This window comes from Symphalangus syndactylus, chromosome 8 (genome assembly GCF_028878055.3).
Source record: "Symphalangus syndactylus isolate Jambi chromosome 8, NHGRI_mSymSyn1-v2.1_pri, whole genome shotgun sequence".
Taxonomy (NCBI): Eukaryota; Metazoa; Chordata; class Mammalia; order Primates; family Hylobatidae; genus Symphalangus; species Symphalangus syndactylus.
This window is the reverse complement of record NC_072430.2, coordinates 72,700,280-72,717,767: the sequence shown is the minus strand read 5'-3', so window position 1 is coordinate 72,717,767 and position 17,488 is coordinate 72,700,280. Positions and strand designations below refer to the sequence as shown.

The 17,488-nt window shown below is 42.0% G+C and overlaps 2 protein-coding genes across 6 annotated transcripts in view; one reads left to right on the top strand and one right to left on the bottom strand.

Annotated features, from left to right (window-relative positions):
- SUPT16H (SPT16 homolog, facilitates chromatin remodeling subunit) overlaps window positions 1-13,203 on the top strand; it is a 33,648-nt gene extending 20,445 nt beyond the window's left edge. Inside the window, exons 11-26 of the mRNA XM_055289599.2 lie at window positions 886-951; window positions 1,060-1,155; window positions 1,239-1,354; window positions 1,440-1,593; window positions 2,075-2,202; window positions 3,171-3,306; window positions 3,729-3,855; window positions 4,166-4,284; window positions 5,087-5,212; window positions 6,267-6,379; window positions 6,689-6,764; window positions 7,321-7,490; window positions 10,124-10,253; window positions 10,843-10,972; window positions 11,110-11,187; window positions 11,855-13,203. Coding sequence (XP_055145574.1) covers window positions 886-951; window positions 1,060-1,155; window positions 1,239-1,354; window positions 1,440-1,593; window positions 2,075-2,202; window positions 3,171-3,306; window positions 3,729-3,855; window positions 4,166-4,284; window positions 5,087-5,212; window positions 6,267-6,379; window positions 6,689-6,764; window positions 7,321-7,490; window positions 10,124-10,253; window positions 10,843-10,972; window positions 11,110-11,187; window positions 11,855-12,000 — 1,911 coding nt within the window. The 3' untranslated portion in view covers window positions 12,001-13,203. The remainder of the gene's footprint in view (window positions 1-885; window positions 952-1,059; window positions 1,156-1,238; window positions 1,355-1,439; window positions 1,594-2,074; window positions 2,203-3,170; window positions 3,307-3,728; window positions 3,856-4,165; window positions 4,285-5,086; window positions 5,213-6,266; window positions 6,380-6,688; window positions 6,765-7,320; window positions 7,491-10,123; window positions 10,254-10,842; window positions 10,973-11,109; window positions 11,188-11,854) is intronic.
- Window positions 13,204-13,377: 174 nt separating this feature from the next.
- Window positions 13,378-17,488, bottom strand: part of RPGRIP1 (RPGR interacting protein 1) — an 86,048-nt gene continuing 81,937 nt past the window's right edge. For all 5 annotated transcript variants that reach the window (XM_055289593.1, XM_055289598.2, XM_055289596.2 and 2 more), the window contains 2 exons: window positions 17,059-17,189; window positions 13,378-13,575 (listed from right to left, as the gene is read on the bottom strand). In XM_055289593.1, the coding sequence (XP_055145568.1) occupies window positions 13,463-13,575; window positions 17,059-17,189 (244 nt within the window). In that variant the 3' untranslated portion in view covers window positions 13,378-13,462. The remainder of the gene's footprint in view (window positions 13,576-17,058; window positions 17,190-17,488) is intronic.

The following is a 17,488-nucleotide window of genomic DNA, read 5'->3' as shown; positions in this document are numbered from 1 at the left end:
CTGAACCTATTAGCAGTCACTCCCCATCCCCCTTCCCTTCCCCCTGTGGTTCTTCAGGCCTAGGCAATGACTAAACTACGTTCTCTGTAAGGATTTGCTAAATATCTGAGCAGTTGATGTAAATTCAGTCATACCCTATGTGGTCTTTTGTGACTGGCTTCTTTCCCTCAGCAGGAACTGATTTTTAATAATAATGAGCACAGATAGTTCAGTGTTTTTATTATAAGCTAAGCAGTTTACATTAATTCATTGAAATAGTACCTTGTGAAGTAGATAGTCTTATTACCTCCATTTACAGATAAATTGAAGGCACAGACAAGTTTAAGTAACTTGCCAAATGTCACTGAGGTAGAAAGCAACTGAGCCAGGCTTCAAATCAAACCTGTATTAACGATTACCCAATGTTGCCTCCCAAATTGTAGCTCCTGGCCGGGCACAGTGGCTCACGCATGTAATCCTAGCGCTTTTGGAGGCCAAGGCAGGTGGATCATCTGAGGTCAGGAGTTTGAGACCAGCCTGACCAACATGGTGAATCCCCGGCTCTACTAAAAATACAAAAATTAGCCAGGCGTGGTGGTGCACGTCTGTAATTCCAGCTACTCGGGAGGCTGAGGCAGGAGAATCACTTGAACCCAGGAGGCGGAGGTTGCAGTGAGCTGAGGTCATGCCATTGCACTCCAGCCTGGTTGACAAGAGTGAAACTCTGTCTCAAAAAAAAAGAAAAAGAAAAAAAATGTAGCTCCTGATGAGAGTTAGAGGTTAGAAAGATAAAAACTATATTTATTCATTGTCAAACATTTTAGCGTCCAAAAGATTCAAAGCATTGCCCAGAAAATGAAATTGCCTCTTTTAAATTATGTGTCTTCATTCTCCTTTTAATTCTAGGATGGCCCAGCTACTGTTCTCACTTCTGTGAAGAAGAAAGTGAAGAATGTGGGGATTTTCCTAAAGGTAGGAAGAAGATAGATAAGTAGTATAGGAAGTTTAGGATATAAAGAATTTAAATAATATTGGCTAAAATAATTAAAATTTCATCTTTGATTATGACTTTTTCCATAGAACGAAGATGAGGAAGAAGAGGAGGAGGAGAAAGATGAGGCAGAGGACCTTTTGGGAAGAGGTTCTCGGGCAGCATTACTTACAGAAAGAACAAGAGTAAGTTTACTATTTTAAATTACATTGATCTCAGCTGTCATATGGCTCACATGTTGTGATAAATTGGATTTTCCATTCACCAGAATGAAATGACTGCAGAAGAGAAGCGAAGAGCACATCAAAAAGAACTAGCGGCTCAACTCAATGAAGAAGCAAAGAGGAGATTGACTGAACAAAAGGGAGAACAGCAGATTCAGAAGTAAGAGTTTTCATTGAGCAGTGAGATCATCTGAGGGTTCTGTGTGACTGCAGAAATTTCTCAGTTGTTTTTTATCCCATTCCAGAGCTCGCAAATCTAATGTGTCCTATAAAAACCCATCTCTGATGCCTAAGGAACCACATATTCGGGAAATGAAGATCTACATCGATAAGAAATATGAGACTGTAATAATGCCTGTGTTTGGCATTGCAACACCGTTTCACATTGCCACAATCAAGGTACTGACATTCAATGCATCAGGTTTCATCCAAACTGTTTCTTAAAATAGTAATTGTATTTGCCGTAAAGAATCTGCATTCATCATGTCTCCCACTTTTGGCTCCTTCAGACTCTGTTCAGGTTACTGACATCCCTCTTGTCTTGTCATTCTCCTTCCTCTTCCAGTTTTTTTCACTTAGTAGAAAGCTAAACTAGTCTAGAAACATAATTTGCCTATCTTTCTTTCAACTTCGTTTAATCATTGTTTAACTTGTAGTTGTATTCATGGTACAGGGTACTTTGAGAATTCAGAGATTTTTTTGGGAAAAAGGTACTTCGTTATTAAAAAGATAAATTATGTAAATTTATTAGATTTAGATTAAGGTTAAGAGCAGTCAACTTGTAACTCCTAACTTAATTTTAACATCTCTGTAACATCTCTGTAACTACTAATCTCTAGGAAAGAAATCTGTTTACTTTTTATGCTTTTCCTTTGAACAGAATATAAGTATGTCCGTGGAAGGAGATTATACTTACTTGCGAATCAACTTTTATTGCCCAGGCAGTGCTCTGGGCAGGAATGAAGGCAACATCTTTCCTAACCCTGAAGCGACTTTTGTCAAAGAAATGTGAGTCCCCAAGAAAAGTCATACCCAGATTCATCTTGTCTGGAGTGGTACTCTCAGAAACATTTCATTCTATGCTGCATTTTCCCTACCTAGTAAACGTCAGAGCCTTCCTCATTGGTACTTTTTTCGGATCGCCTTCTTGACTTTGTACTATTTTCAGGATGGATCCCAATTTAGAATCTTCTTCAAGATACTATATATTTACTAAATATATTTTGAGCCTGGGTAATATAGTGAGACCTTGTCTCTACTAAAAAACAAAAAATTAACCAGGCGTTGTGGTGTGCGCCCGTCACCCAGCTACTCTGGAGGCGGAGGTGGGAGGATTCCTTGAGCCTGGGAGGTTGAGGCTGCAGTGAGCCCTGATCTTGCCTGTACTCCACCCAGCCTGAGCAACAGAACGAGACCTTGTCTCAAAAAAAAAATTATGAAAATAAGTGTTAAAAATAATAAACATATTTTGCAGTAGAATCTTCAAATAAGAAAACTGGTGCCACATTGGATTCTATGATTTCATGGTGTGAAATGGGATAATTTGGGGATGTTATGCCAGATTTGAAAAATGAAAAAAGAAGGAATGGGCATGCATGGTGGCTCACGCCTGTAATCCCAGCACTTTGGGAGGCAGAGGCGGGTGGATTACATGAGGCCAGGAGTTAAAGACCAGCCTGGTCAACATGGCAAAACCCTGTATCTGCTAAAAATACAAAAATTAGCCGGGCATGGTGGTATGTACCTGTAATCCCAGGTACTTGGAAGGCTGAGGTGGGAGGATGGCTTGAACCCAGGAGTCGAAGGTTGCAGTGGGCTAAGATTGGGCCACTGCACTCCAGCCTGGGTGACAGAGCCAGACCCTGTCTCAAAAAAAAAAAAAAAAAGAGATTAAGCTGGTTATAAGATAAAGTAAATCAGTACAATTTCCCTGGCCTAAAAAAGAAATGTCTATAAATGCTGCTTCTTTTCTACAGTACATACCGAGCGTCAAATATTAAGGCACCCGGAGAACAGACAGTACCAGCCTTGAACCTTCAGAATGCTTTCCGAATTATTAAAGAAGTACAGAAACGTTATAAAACTCGAGAAGCTGAAGAGAAAGAGAAGGAGGTGAGCCTGAACACAGACAAAACATTCTTACACAAAGAAGGACATGTATTTTTTTTTTTTTTTTTTTTTTTTTTTTGAGACGGAGTCTTGCTCTGTCACCCAGGCTGGAGTGCAGTGGCGCGATCTCGGCTCACTGCAAGCTCTGCCTCCCGGGTTCACGCCATTCTCCTGCCTCAGCCTCTCCGAGTAGCTGGGACTACAGGCGCCCGCCACCACGCCCGGCTAATTTTTTTTTTTTTTGTATTTTTGGTAGAGACAGGGTTTCACCGTGGTCTCGATCTCCTGACCTCGTGATCCGCCCGCCTCGGCCTCCCAAAGTGCTGGGATTACAAGCGTGAGCCACCGCGCCCGGCCTAGGACATGTATTTTTTGGAGACTTGTAAGGATATGTGACAATTCATGTTAATTTTCTTCTTGCTTAGGGCATTGTAAAACAAGACTCACTGGTGATCAATCTAAACCGGAGTAATCCCAAACTGAAAGATCTATACATTCGCCCAAATATTGCCCAAAAGAGGATGCAAGGCTCACTGGAGGCCCATGTCAATGGTAGGGATGATCTCTCCTGTACCTAGGCTTTCTCTTCAGGGCACATTTGTTAGGAATGACAGATCAGATAAGAAAATGACAAAGAGCCATCCGCCGGTTAGCTCAGTTGGTTAAAGCATGATGCTAATAAAGTATGACAAGGAAATGCTGGGAGGAATCTACTTACACTGCTGTGTGGCCAGAAGGAAAGGAAAGCTCTGTACAGTTGTTGGTGTTTCCTCTGACCCTGTGCAAATCAGCCAGAAGAGTTGCAGTGCCTTTTGCCCTAACTTAATTATACTGCTTGACATTTCTTCATTCTTTTCCCCAGGCTTCCGCTTCACATCTGTTCGAGGAGACAAAGTGGATATTTTGTACAATAATATTAAGCATGCTTTGTTCCAGCCCTGTGATGGAGAAATGATTATTGTCTTGCACTTTCACCTCAAGGTATACCTTTCTACTTAACTAGCTGTGAGCTCTTGGGCAAGACGCTTCATTTCTCTCAGCTTCTTTCCTATAAAATAGTGATGAAAGGGCTGGGCACAGTGGCTCAGGCCTATAATCCCAGCACTTTGGGAGGCCAAGGTGGGTGGATCACCTGAGGTCGGGAGTTCGACACCAGCCTAACCAACATGGTGAAACCCCGTCTCTATTAAAAATACAAAAATCAGCCAGGAGTAGTGGCCAGCGCCTGTAATCCCAGCTACTCGAGAGGCCGAGGCAGGAGAATCGCTTGAACCTGGGAGGCGGAAGTTGCAGTGAGCCAAGATCACGCCATTGTACTCCAGCCTGGGCGACAGCGTGTGAAAAACAAAAAAGTGATGAAAAGATCACTTCTCACTTAAGAACATTTAAGAGGATTAAATAAAATAATGCCTCTAAAGGCCACAAGGCCTGGCATCTAGAAGGTGCTCATAAGCATGTTTGTTCCTTTGGCGTGTTATATGATGGCCAGCAAATGTTTTATACGAGATCTCCAGATTTCTCTTTCTAAAATAAAAAGGTTTTGCTTTAGATAAGATTTGTTACCAACATGATTTCCAAAGTTCCTATAATAAATAGGAGCACAGCACTTTTTCAAATGTACACTGTTTCACATTCCCAAGCATCATTATTTATGATGACACCAGGGATGGTTTAATTATTTTTGCATGCATGCTGTGGAGGCCCAAGTTTGGATCACTGCTATTTCTATCACAGATACCTTTGTGTTTCTGACTTCTGTCTTCTTTCTGTTTTATGCCGACAGAATGCCATCATGTTTGGGAAGAAGCGGCACACGGATGTGCAGTTCTACACAGAAGTGGGAGAGATAACCACGGACTTGGGGAAACATCAGCATATGCATGACCGAGATGACCTCTATGCTGAGCAGGTTTGTGAAATTTAGTATTGTATTTGCAGGATAGTGAGGGAGGATGAGGCCAAATCCAAGCTCAGGGATTGTAGTTTATAAACAGCCTGGGCCGGCATGGTGACTCACACCTGTAATCCCAGCACTTTGGGAGGCAAACATGGGCAGATCACCTGAGGGTCAGGAGTTCGAGACCAGCCTGGCCAATGTGGTGAAACCCCTTCTGTACTAAAAATACATAAATTAGCTGGGTGTGGTGGTGTGCACCTATAGTCCCAGCTAGTCGGGAGACTGAGGCAGGATAATCACTTGAACCCAAGAGGCAGAGGTTGCAGTGAGATGAGATAGCGCCACTGCACTCCAGCCTGGGCAACAGAGTGAGACTCCATCTCAAAAAATAAATAAATAGCTGGGCGCAGTGGCTCACGCCTGTAATCCCAGCACTTTGGGAGGCCGAGGCAGGCAGATCACGAGGTCAGGAGAACGAGACCATCCTGGCTAACACGATGAAACGCTGTCTCTACTAAAAATACAAAAAAATTAGCCGGGTGTAGTGGCGGACTCCTGTAGTCCCAGCTACTCAGGAGGCTGAGGCAGGAGAATGGCGTGAACCCGGAAGGCGGAGGTTGTGGGCCATCGTGCCACTGCATTCCAACCTGGGCGACAGCGAGACTCCGTCTCCAAAAATAAATAAATAAATAAATAAGCAACCGTGAATCTGTTTGTGCAGAGCAACTCAAGTATCTGCTGAGATAGAGTATTACAATAGTTTAGGCTTAGGTTGCAGACTCAGCTGGATGGTTAATGGCATGGTGGCCTTAAATAAGGTGTATGTACATGTTAGTTTCATAGTTATGAGAATGAAGGACAACAAAAGTACTTCAGGGATGATCTGTGCAGCAAACCACCATGGCACACGTTTACCTATGTAACAAACCAGCACATCCTGCCCATGTACTCCTGAACTTAAAAGTTGGAATTTTTTTTTTTAAAGCACAAAAGCACTTCAGATTTTTTGAGGGGAGGTACTATTAACAAATGTGATGGCTATATTTGATATTTTTTCCTTCTACAGATGGAACGAGAAATGAGGCACAAACTGAAAACAGCCTTTAAAAATTTCATTGAGAAAGTAGAGGCTCTAACTAAGGAGGAACTGGAATTTGAAGTGCCTTTTAGGGACTTGGGGTAACATATCTTCTTTTTGGCCTGAAGTTTCACTGGTCTGTCTTTTGGTACAATAAATTATTCTTCCTTTAATAATAATTTAACATATATCCTTTTTTCCTGTGACTAATAATCTTTGAGACATCCATTTCTTCTTGAAAATGTTTAAGGGTTTAGGTGAGTGGCTAACTCTTATGAGGCTTCCTCTGGATGAGTCTCCAGTGAGTATGCTGGAGCTGTTTGGAATGGGGAGAGGGAAGAAGTTTGTCTGTTGTGGCAGCAGCAGTCTCTCTCGTGATGAGCTCAGTGTTAAAAGTTTCTCTCTTCCAGATTTAACGGAGCTCCCTATAGGAGTACCTGCCTCCTTCAGCCCACTAGTAGTGCGCTGGTAAATGCTACGGAATGGGTGAGTGTTTCTTACCTTCTTTTAGTAAGAAAATTGTTAGAGAAAATAAAGGAGGATAGGTATTTTTTATCCTAATTATTGTGATTTTCATTTTTGATATTTACTTAGACTTAAAAGTCATTGAACAAATGTTACTTTTAAAGTCTCTTTAGGGCAGGCATGATGGCTCACACCTGTAATCCCAGCACAATTAGAGGCCAAGGTGGGAGGAACACTTGAGGCCAGGAACTCAAGACCAGTCTGGGCAACGTAGCAAGAAGCTCTCTCTCTTTTTTTATTTTTTATTTTTTAAGATAATGTCTTTTTAAATAGTTTATTTTAAATGGTTCCTTCACATAGATTCCTTGAGTTTATTCTCCTTGAGGGATGATTTTTGTATCTTGCAGATCCTTTTTCTGTGGCTTCTTAGTATGTTGTACTGCCTCAGTCTTTCCAAAAAAAAACCCAAAAAACAGCTTAGTTATCTTTTATGTAGTGATTTAGATCATGAAAGTTACTTGAAATATTGCTTTGGGGGAAATACTTATATGCTCATGATTCAGTTTCTCCCTGACAGCCACCTTTTGTGGTGACATTGGATGAGGTAGAGCTGATCCACTTTGAGCGGGTCCAGTTTCACCTGAAGAACTTTGATATGGTAATCGTCTACAAGGACTACAGCAAGAAAGTGACCATGATCAACGCCATTCCTGTAGCCTCTCTTGACCCCATCAAGGAATGGTTGAAGTAAGTAAATCTGCCATCAGTCTCCCATTTATCCCATGAACCCTGTATTATAGAATTTGAATGTGGTATGTTGTGCATAAAATCTACTGGTATACTTAAACTGAGACTGCCTTTTGGTTGTTACAGACCAGGACTTGAAAACTTGAGATCTATTAGATAACGGAGCTGTTCACTTTTTCTTGAATTCCCAACAATAGTTTATGCATACTTAACACAAAGAAAATCAAAATCTAAGGTCTTTTTTGTTTTCAGTGTTGCCTAGGCTGGTCTCAAACTCCTGGGCTCAAGCGATCTTCCCACCTCGGTCTCCCAACGTACCGGGATTACAGGCACAAGCCACTACACCCAGTCAATGTACAGCATATTTACAATAGCTTTTGAAGCATCCTTTTCTGCTCTTCACCCATTATCTTTATATTTTCTACATGTTTTGTAGTGGTAGTGGTGGTGGTGGTGGTGGTTTGAGACAGGGTCTCACTGTGTTGCCCAGGCTCAAGTGTAGTGGTGCAGTCACAGCTCACTGCAGCCTCAAACTCTTGGATTCAGGCAACCTTCCTGCATCAGCATCCCAAGTAGCTGGGACTACAGGCATGTGCTACCACACCCAGCTAATTTTTTTACTAGAGACGAGGTTATTCTAGGATGCAGTCAAGTTATTTGGATTCTGTTTGATCTTCCAAGGCTTGTTCTCAAATGTCTATTAGTGTGGATTTAGAACAGCCTTTAAAAGTTTCACTCAAAAACTTCTGAGTAATTGGCCTTACTACGAGGCAATACTCTTCAGAGTCTGCCTGATACCCTGTGGATTGTGAGATCTCTCTGCTGAAGCTGGTGAAAAGGTGATGGAAATAAATCCACTGGAACACGATTTATTTCTAGTTCTTTGTGAGATTGGGAGTTGTCTGGCCTACTGCTTTCCAGTGCTGCTTTATGCAGTTCCAGTTTTCTCATGAATGTGTAGATTATCCCTCCACCAAAGACTTGAGGGGACCCCTCTGCAGATCTCTGAAGCTTTCTCTCTGGGAAACTCTTTCTTCCTGTACTCTTCTCCAAAAATTCTAGCTGTCTCAGCCTTCCCAAATCCTAGTTTGTCTCAGTTCCTGGAGACCATCAGGTTCTGCCTAGATTCTCCCTCCCTGCATAGCAGACTAGGAATTGCCTCTAGACAGAAAACTAGGGCAGATGTTCAATTAACCCTTGTTTGTTTCCTTCTTTCAGGGATTATGGTCTTGTGCTGCTTTTTATCCAATGTGTGAAAACTGTTGTTTCATATTTTGTTTTGTAGTTGTCTAAGGTGGGAAAGTAAATCTAGTCATTGTTACTCCATCATGGCTGGAAGCAGAAGTTTCCGTGTATATTGTCTAAAGTGGATTTATGCCAGTGGTTCTCAGGCAGATTTTATGGTTTGCTGTTATCCTTAACTGTTGTCATTTCTTTGATTTTTTTCTTCTTACCCACTCTTAACTGATTCAGCCCTCCTCAACAGAAGTGAGTAAGAGAAAGTCATTTGAGCATTGTCTAAATACAGGGCACTTTAGGTACTGGGAAAAAAAAATTTATTCCTACCTTCATACAGATTTTGCATCAAATAAACAACACATAGGAAAGCAGTGGAAGGTTGAAGAAGGCAGGCTAGGGCCATTGAAAATTGTCCCTGTTTTTTTTGTTTGTTTGTTTGTTTTGAGACAGAGTCTCACTCTGTTGCCAAGGCTGGAGTGCAGTGGCGCGATCTCAGCTCACTGCAACCTCCACCTCCCAGGTTCAAGCGATTCTCCTCTTTCAGCCTCCCAAGTAGCTGGGACTACAGGCATGTGCCACCATGCCCAGCTAATTTTTTGTATTTTTAGTAGAGACAGCGTTTCACCGTGTTAGCCAGGATGTTCTCAATCTCCTGACCTCGTGATCCGCCTGCCTTGGCCTCCCAGAGTGCTGGGATTACAGGCGTGAGCCACCACACCTGGCCGAAAATTGTCCCCATTTCTTAACTATAGTAGTGAAAAACAGAATCGCAGAAGTGGTTATGAGTTAAGACTACTTGGAAATAAGAATGGAATCAGTGACAGAGAGGGAAGAGCATCGGTGAATAGGAGAGAAGACTAAGTGAAGAATAGGGAAATTGGTGTTTAAGGAAGAAAATGAGAGAGGATGAGCTCAGACTCAGGTGAAGGAGAAAGCTTGTTTCAGTTGGAATGCTGGTCTGTTGTGAGGGCTAGTGCTCTAAGAGATGAAATAGCAGCCATTGGGACATGCTCTGGTGCCATAGTGCAAAGAATATCTGCTCCCAGGCAGGGCGCAGTGGCTCACACCTGTAATCCCAGCACTTTGGGAGGCTGAGGCAGGTTATTCACCTGAAGCCAGGAGTTCTAGACCAGCCTGACCAACATGGCAAAACCCCGTCTCTACTAAAAATACAAAAATTAGCCAGGCATGGTGGCATGCCCCTGTAGTCCCAGGTACTCGGGAGGCTGAGGCAGGAGAATCACTTGAACCTAGGAGGCAGAGGTTGCAGTGAGCTAAGATTGTGCTACTACATTCCAGCCTGGGCAACAGAGCAAGACTCTGTCTCAAAAAAAAAAAAGAATATCTGGAAAATACAGAAGATTGATTTGACTTTGTCATGTCATTTCTCTTAGTTCCTGCGACCTGAAGTACACAGAAGGAGTACAGTCCCTCAACTGGACTAAAATCATGAAGACCATTGTTGATGACCCTGAGGGCTTCTTCGAACAAGGTGGCTGGTCTTTCCTGGAGCCTGAGGGTGAGGTGCGTGAGTGTGGGGTTTTTTTTCTGGTACACAGTGTTGCCCTCTGTCATTTGGTCAGTTAGAATGGCATATGAGTAGTACATAAGTGACTAGGCCATCTGGGAGAAGCTCTAAACACCACTTGATATTATTGTTTCTTCAAATTAGTTTTACAGGTAAACGATAAATTGATTGGGCAGTGGTAACTAACTCCTGACAAGATTTCTTGGAAACTACAAAAAATTTTCCTCAATGAATTTCTTAGCATTTAGGGAAAAAAATCCTTCAGGGCATTTTGCAAAAATTATTTTTTAAAAAATGGTCCAATTAACGTTTGTGTGATACGTAAATACAGAAAGTCTTTCTGTTAATTCCCCTGGGGGAGGAAGGCTAACATGAATTTTTCAGAAATGTAGTAATACATAATAATAGTAAAATAATAATTGTACCTCACCACTAATTTTAAACAAGTCATTTTATCTCTTGATCCCTCAGATTTTTTTGCTGTTTTCTTCATGTAAATACTGGTATACTATGTGGGCTGAATTAATTCATTAAGTTAATAAGGTAAATGTCAAAAAAAATCAGTATTATGCTCTAACTCACCAGGGGAGTGATGCTGAAGAAGGGGATTCAGAGTCTGAAATTGAAGATGAGACATTTAATCCTTCAGAAGATGACTATGAAGAGGAAGAGGAGGACAGTGATGAAGATTATTCATCAGAAGCAGAAGAGTCAGGTTAGTCTTACAGAGCAAAGTTCGTCCTGGCTTCCTAATCTAATGTCTTTTCTGAAAACTACTTTTTTTAGACCAAGAACTCTGTCGTTCCATTCTGTTCCTGCATGATGACTAATGCTTAATTAATTTTCTTCCAGACTATTCTAAGGAGTCGTTGGGTAGTGAAGAAGAGAGTGGAAAGGATTGGGATGAACTGGAGGAAGAAGCCCGAAAAGGTTTTTAAAAATGTGTTGTTTTTATTTATTCATTTGTCTACGCACAAATTTCTAACACATTTCAATATTTTGAGGTGTTAGTATTGATGGCGTAATGAAAGTAACAAAAGAACACTATAAAAGTGATTTGGAGCCACAGATACAACTTCATTGACTGAAGGAGAAAATGAGGTGTGGAATGTGTCCATACTCTCCAGTGGGCAGTGCTCTGCCAAACTGGATGCTGTTTTCATCTGCGCAAGCCCCCATCTTTCCTATAGTCATGACAGCCACATATTCATGTAATACTCAAGAATTAGCCTACTCAGTTTCCAAACCTAAATCCTATAATACTTTAATTTTCTAGGCTTCTTCCAGGTTAGGCATGTCTTTATAATGCTAATCTAGTTACTCTGAAGCCAAACCCCAAACGTTTAAAGCTTAAAAGGAAATAAATATTAACTGCTATGTTCCAAGCATTGGGAATAGGTACTTTTCATAGGTTACCTTATTTAACCCTTAAATAATTCTCCCTTTTGTAAATAAACCAAGGTTCAGAAAGTACTTGCCCAATATTAAAACTTGGGTCTGATTCCAAAGTGTATTCTCTGTACTATCTCATGCCATCCAGTAATATTAGGTACCTAAAGCTTACCTATCGCTAACTAATAATGCCTCTTCTATTTAGCGGACCGAGAAAGTCGTTACGAGGAAGAAGAAGAACAAAGTCGAAGTATGAGCCGGAAGAGGAAGGCATCTGTGCACAGTTCAGGCCGTGGCTCTAACCGTGGTTCCAGACACAGCTCTGCACCCCCCAAGAAAAAGAGGAAGTAACTTGTGAACTTTGGCCCTGAGCTCCATTCTTCCTCCAGCCAACCCCTGAAAATTTTACATGACATAGAAACTGTATTTTTCCTTTTGTTTTCATTTGAAGTTTTGCCATTTGTGTTTATGGGTTTAGGGGGCCATTTGTGTGGACCAAATCTACTCGGGGAATTCCAGGCCCACCAGGACACGTGCCAATGGCCCCATTCAGATGGCAAGGGAGGAGGTGTTCTTGAAGACAGGAGGAGGCTCCCGCTGTTAATAAATATTGTTTCATTCTTCTCTCTTCCTGTCACCTTCTGCCAGGACATCGATGGCTTCTGACATCTTATTATTTGGTGTCTCAAAGCTGTATTTCCAAGACAGTGGTACAAGGTGACCCTTAATTACCCGTATCATGGTTCTTGACCAGCACATTCAATCCTCCAACCTACCCTCCTGCCATGACCTTCCTCACATCTCTTAAGTTTTATCTTTGCAATACTCAAGGTTCTTGGAAATTTGCTGATGGTTGTGATAAACCATACAACTTGAGCTAGTGAGGCAGATTGGGCTGGTGCCTTCATCTGAGTTTTCCTGCTTTCCTGCCTCATGCAGATTCTGAGGTATATCTGCTGCCTTGGAAGACATAAGAAGCAGTGATACTCCCTGGTTCGATTATTTTCTCCATACAATGCACACATGGTACAATGATAGAAGGCAAAATTGCCACTGTCTTCTTTTTTTTTCTCATATATCTAAGGAAGATATATCAGGTTGTGCCTCATGTACCGCTTCTAGTGAAATCTAGAGGAAGGTTCAAAGGAGTCAACATTTAGATCTGGAAGGGACAAGTCATGCCTTGGGCCTAGAATACCCTGACAAGAAAAGAGAAGAGGAAGGGAGGCCATATCTACAACACAGCCTCTCAGCACTGCTGCTCCTTATTTTAACTTTGTCTTGCATTGTCCTGTATTTATCACAGTTTCTGTTGAACAGCTTTTCAAGTATTTGGGGAGTTTATCTTGCCGTCCTCCCCTTCTGGTTCTCTGCACCCACCTGTCCCACTGCAGTTCCTTCCGTGCTCTGTGACTTTAAGAGAAGGGGGGAGGGGTCCCGGATTTTATGTATGTTTGTTTTTTCTCCTTAGCAGTAGGACTTGATATTTTCAATTTTGGAAGAACTAAAAGATGAATAAACTGGGGTTTTTTTGTTGTTGTTTGTTTTTGTAAATTCACCTGTGACCGTTCATTTTCAGTTCCTGAAAGCAAGCCTACTTCCTGCCTGGTAAAGTGCTAAGGCATTGGAGAAAAATGCCTTTATCTAGCTAGTGTTACAAATGAAACTTTCATCATTCTAAACTTTCTTCATTAGATTGAGAGACACTAGACATCACAGTAAACCAAATTCATGTTATAGTAAGCTAACTTTATAAGAGACTTTTTACTGTGGTTCCCTCAGAGACTTTTAGATTGGAATAGCACTTGTTCCTTCATGAAAACAAATCTTCGGTCATCTCCTTGTAAATAGCATGGAGGACAGCAGCTGCTTGAAGGGAAACCTTCAGCCTTCCTATTGGGGTAGCCAGATCTTCAGGGCTAACAACTGTTGGGAAAGGGAAAAAAAATAGCATCACTCAGTTAAACACTTTGATTCTCGGTATTTGTCGGGTTAGGTACTGGGGACGCTAAATGAATGAAATTACTAGCCCATTTCATAAGAGGACTCAGTCTTGTGAAGGAGAAAGGAAAATGGTATAGTGTATAGGTTCTATATAATAAATGAAAGCACAAGTTGCTTTGGGGACACATAAAGAGGCATCTGCACCAGAATGGACAAATTGGAAAGGATTTCTGGAGAAATCACCAGAAACGTCTTAAGTGGATTTTCCCTATGCACATACAAATGGCATGGAGGTCAGGAAGAACATAGCATGTTTAGGAATGGGGATAGGAGTGAGTTGGAAAATAGCCCACAAAGATATGTCACTTGCCTTATGCCAGGCACTACCCTAAGCCCCTTTCTTAATCCCTTATTTAAGTGCTTCCTTAATCTTCACAACTCTATGAGATAGAGACTGCTGTTATTCCCATTTTATACATGAGGAAAAAGATTAAATAATGTGCTCAGGATCACAGTTGGAAAGATACCAGAGGAATATAATGAAGAATCTTATCTAACATTTGAACTTTGTAACCCTTAGGGTCTGAGGAGGAGTATTCCTCAAAAAATGTTTATAATGATCAGTAAGAATAATTTTATATCATGATTCATTAAACATTACATAAAACAAGTTTCACAAAACAGTATGTGCTATGTACTCTTAATTCCTGTTTTGTTCTCTTTTTTTCTTTTTTTTGGAGACAGTCTCGTTCTGGCACCCAGGCTGGAGTGTGGTGACTTGATCTCAGTTCACTGCAACCTCCGCCTCCTGGGTTCAAGCGATTCTGCTGCCTCGGCCTTCCGAGTAGCTGGGATTACAGGTGTCCGCTGCCATGCCTGGCTGATTTTTTTTGTATTTTTAGTAGAGATGGGGTTTCACCATATTGGCCAGGCTGGTCTCGAACTCCTGACCTCAGGTGATCCGCCCATCTCGGCCTCCCAAAGTGCTGGGATTACAGGCATGAGCCACCGCACCTGGCCTTTAATTCCTGTTTTCTTTCCCACAGTTGTGGTTTGCATTTCTCAAATTTCTTTGTGATTTACTAATTCAATTTCACATCCACTAATGGGGTGTGTGTCTGGAAGTTTGAAAAACACTGGTCTAGGGCCGGGCGCAGTGGCTCACGCCTGTAATCCCAGCACTTTGGGAGGCCGAGGCGGGCGGATCACAAGGTCAGGAGATCGAGACCATCCTGGCTAACACGGTGAAACCCCGTCTCTACTAAAAATACAAAAAATTAGCCGGGCGAGGTGGCAGGCGCCTGTAGTCCCAGCTACAAGGGAGGCTGAGGCAGGAGAATGGCGTGAACCCCAGGGGGCGGAGCCTGCAGTGAGCCGAGATCGCGCCACTGCACTCCAGCCTGGGTGAAAGAGCGAGACTCCGTCTCAAAAAAAAAAAAAAAAAAAAAAAAAAAAAAAAAAAAAAAAAAAAAAAAAAAAAAAAAAAAAAAAAAAAAAAGAAAAACACTGGTCTAGTGGATAATCTTAAGTGTCTAAAGGTCCTAGCAGATAAGATAGGTGACATCCCAGCTATGTAAGGTAATGGGAACAGTGAAGACTGGACAGCGCAGTCCCAACGAAAGGTACTCAAATACAAATGTTCTTAAAACATGCTGATCTATAGCAAACTGTAAAAGGATTTAAGAAGAAGGCAGTGATCAAATTTATTATATAGAAACATTTACTATAGTAGATGGAAACAGGGTGGAAGAAACCAGTGGCAGGAAGACCAGTTTAGAAATCATATGGCCTGGCGCGGTGGCTCACGCCTGTAATCCCAGCACTTTGGGAGGCTGAGGGGGGCGAATCACCTGAGGTTGAGAGTTCGAGACCAGCCTGACCAATATGAAGAAACCCCATCTCTACTAAAAATACAAAATTAGCTGGGCGTGGTGGCACATGCCTGTTATCCCAGCTACTAGGAGGCTAAGGCAGGAAAATCGCTTGAACCTGGGAGGCAGAGGTTGTGGTGAGCTGAGATCGGTCCATTGCACTCCAGCCTGGGCAACAACAAAAAAAAGAAATAGTAATTTCATCTCAAAAAAAAAAAAGAAATTATAGTAAGGGGGCCAGGTGCAGTGGTTTATGCCTGTAATGCCAACACTTTGGGAAGCAAAGGAGGGTGGATTGCTTGAGTCCAAGAGTTCGAGACCAGCCTAGGCAACATGGTGAAACCCCGTCTCTACTAAAAATACAGATTAGCTGGCGTGGTGGCAGGTACCTGTAGTCCCAGCTACTCAGGAGGTGAGGCAGGAGAATTGCTTTAACTTGGGAGGTGGAGGTTGCAGTGAGCCAAGATTACACCACTGCACTCCAGCCTGGGCAACAGAGCAAGACTCTGTCTCAAAAAAAAAAAAAAGAAAAAGAAAAAATTATAATAAGGAGAGCATAGTCAATTCACAAGTAGAATGGATAAGACTTAATGACCAGTGAATGTGAGGAAAGAGGAGACAGTTGATGTCTTTTTAAGAGACAAGATGGGCCAGGTACAGTGGCTCACGCCTGCAATCCCAGCACTTTGGGAGGCCAAGGCAAGCAGATCATTTGAGGTCAGGAGTTCAAGACCAGTCTGGCCAACATGGTGAAACACGGTCTGTACTAAAAATACAAAAATTAGCCAGGCATGGTGGCACCTCCCTGTAATCCCATCTACACAGGAAGCTGAGGCAGGAGAACAGCTTGAACCTGGGAGGCAGAGGTTGCAGTGAGCTGAGATCACGGCACTGCACTCCAGCCTGGGCAACAGAGTGAGGCTCCATCTCAAAAAAAAAAGACTGGATGCATTATAAAGAATGGGTATCAGCTGCCTATACAAACAAGCTCAAGACAAGTCCAAAATTCTGATGTATAAATTTGAAATGAAAATAACTTGTCTTTTTAAAAATCCCTTTTTCAAACATTGTAGATTCAAAATCAATTCTAGTTGTAATCAGGTATATGGGGGTTAAAATACACAACTAATGCTGGATCCAGAAATAAATAACAGTTGTAGGGACAAGATTTCAATCCACTTTGTGTCTCATCAACTTCATAGTGATAATTATGTATTAAAGATAAAATATATTCACTATTAGGATGATTTCCTTAGAAATAATTAGAACTAAGGCCGGGCGTGGTGGCTCACGCTTGTAATCCCAGCACTTTGGGAGGCCGAGGCGGGTGGATCACGAGGTCAGGAGTTCGAGACCACGGTGAAACCCCGTCTCTACTAAAAAATAGAAAAAATTAGGCGGGCGTGGTGGCGGGCGCCTGTAGTCCCAGCTACTCGGAGAGGCTGAGGCAGGAGAATGGCATGAACCCGGGAGGTGGAGCTTGCAGTGAGCCGAGATTGTGCCACTGCACTCCAGCCTGGGCGACAGCGAGACTCCATCTCAAAAAAAAAAAAAAAAAAAAAGAAATAATTAGAACTGAAAAAAAATGACTCACTGTCTAGCTCTTGCTCTAGAATATCTCTTCCTGACTCCAGGATCTGCCACAGTTGAAGATATGCATATCCTACTTCTTCACATTCTTTCTTTTCTTCATCCAGAGGATCACTTACCACCGTAAACTTTAAACTAAAAAGAAATTGCATTCAATTCAGCACTGTTGATACTCTTAATGCTTCAAAAATAAAATAAGGATAAAGGTAATCACAAACAATACAACGTCTTCTCTGCATCACTTTTCCCTTGCCTCCATTTTACAAAATGACAATAAGCAAAAAAGTCAGGAATTGGTATAATTTAAGCAGTTAACAGTCCTTTTAGAAGAGGGAACATCATGGGATGTGCCCATGAGTTGAAGACCAGCCTGGGTAACATAGGAACACCCCGTCTCTACAAAAAAAATAAAAATAAAAATTAGCCGGGCATGG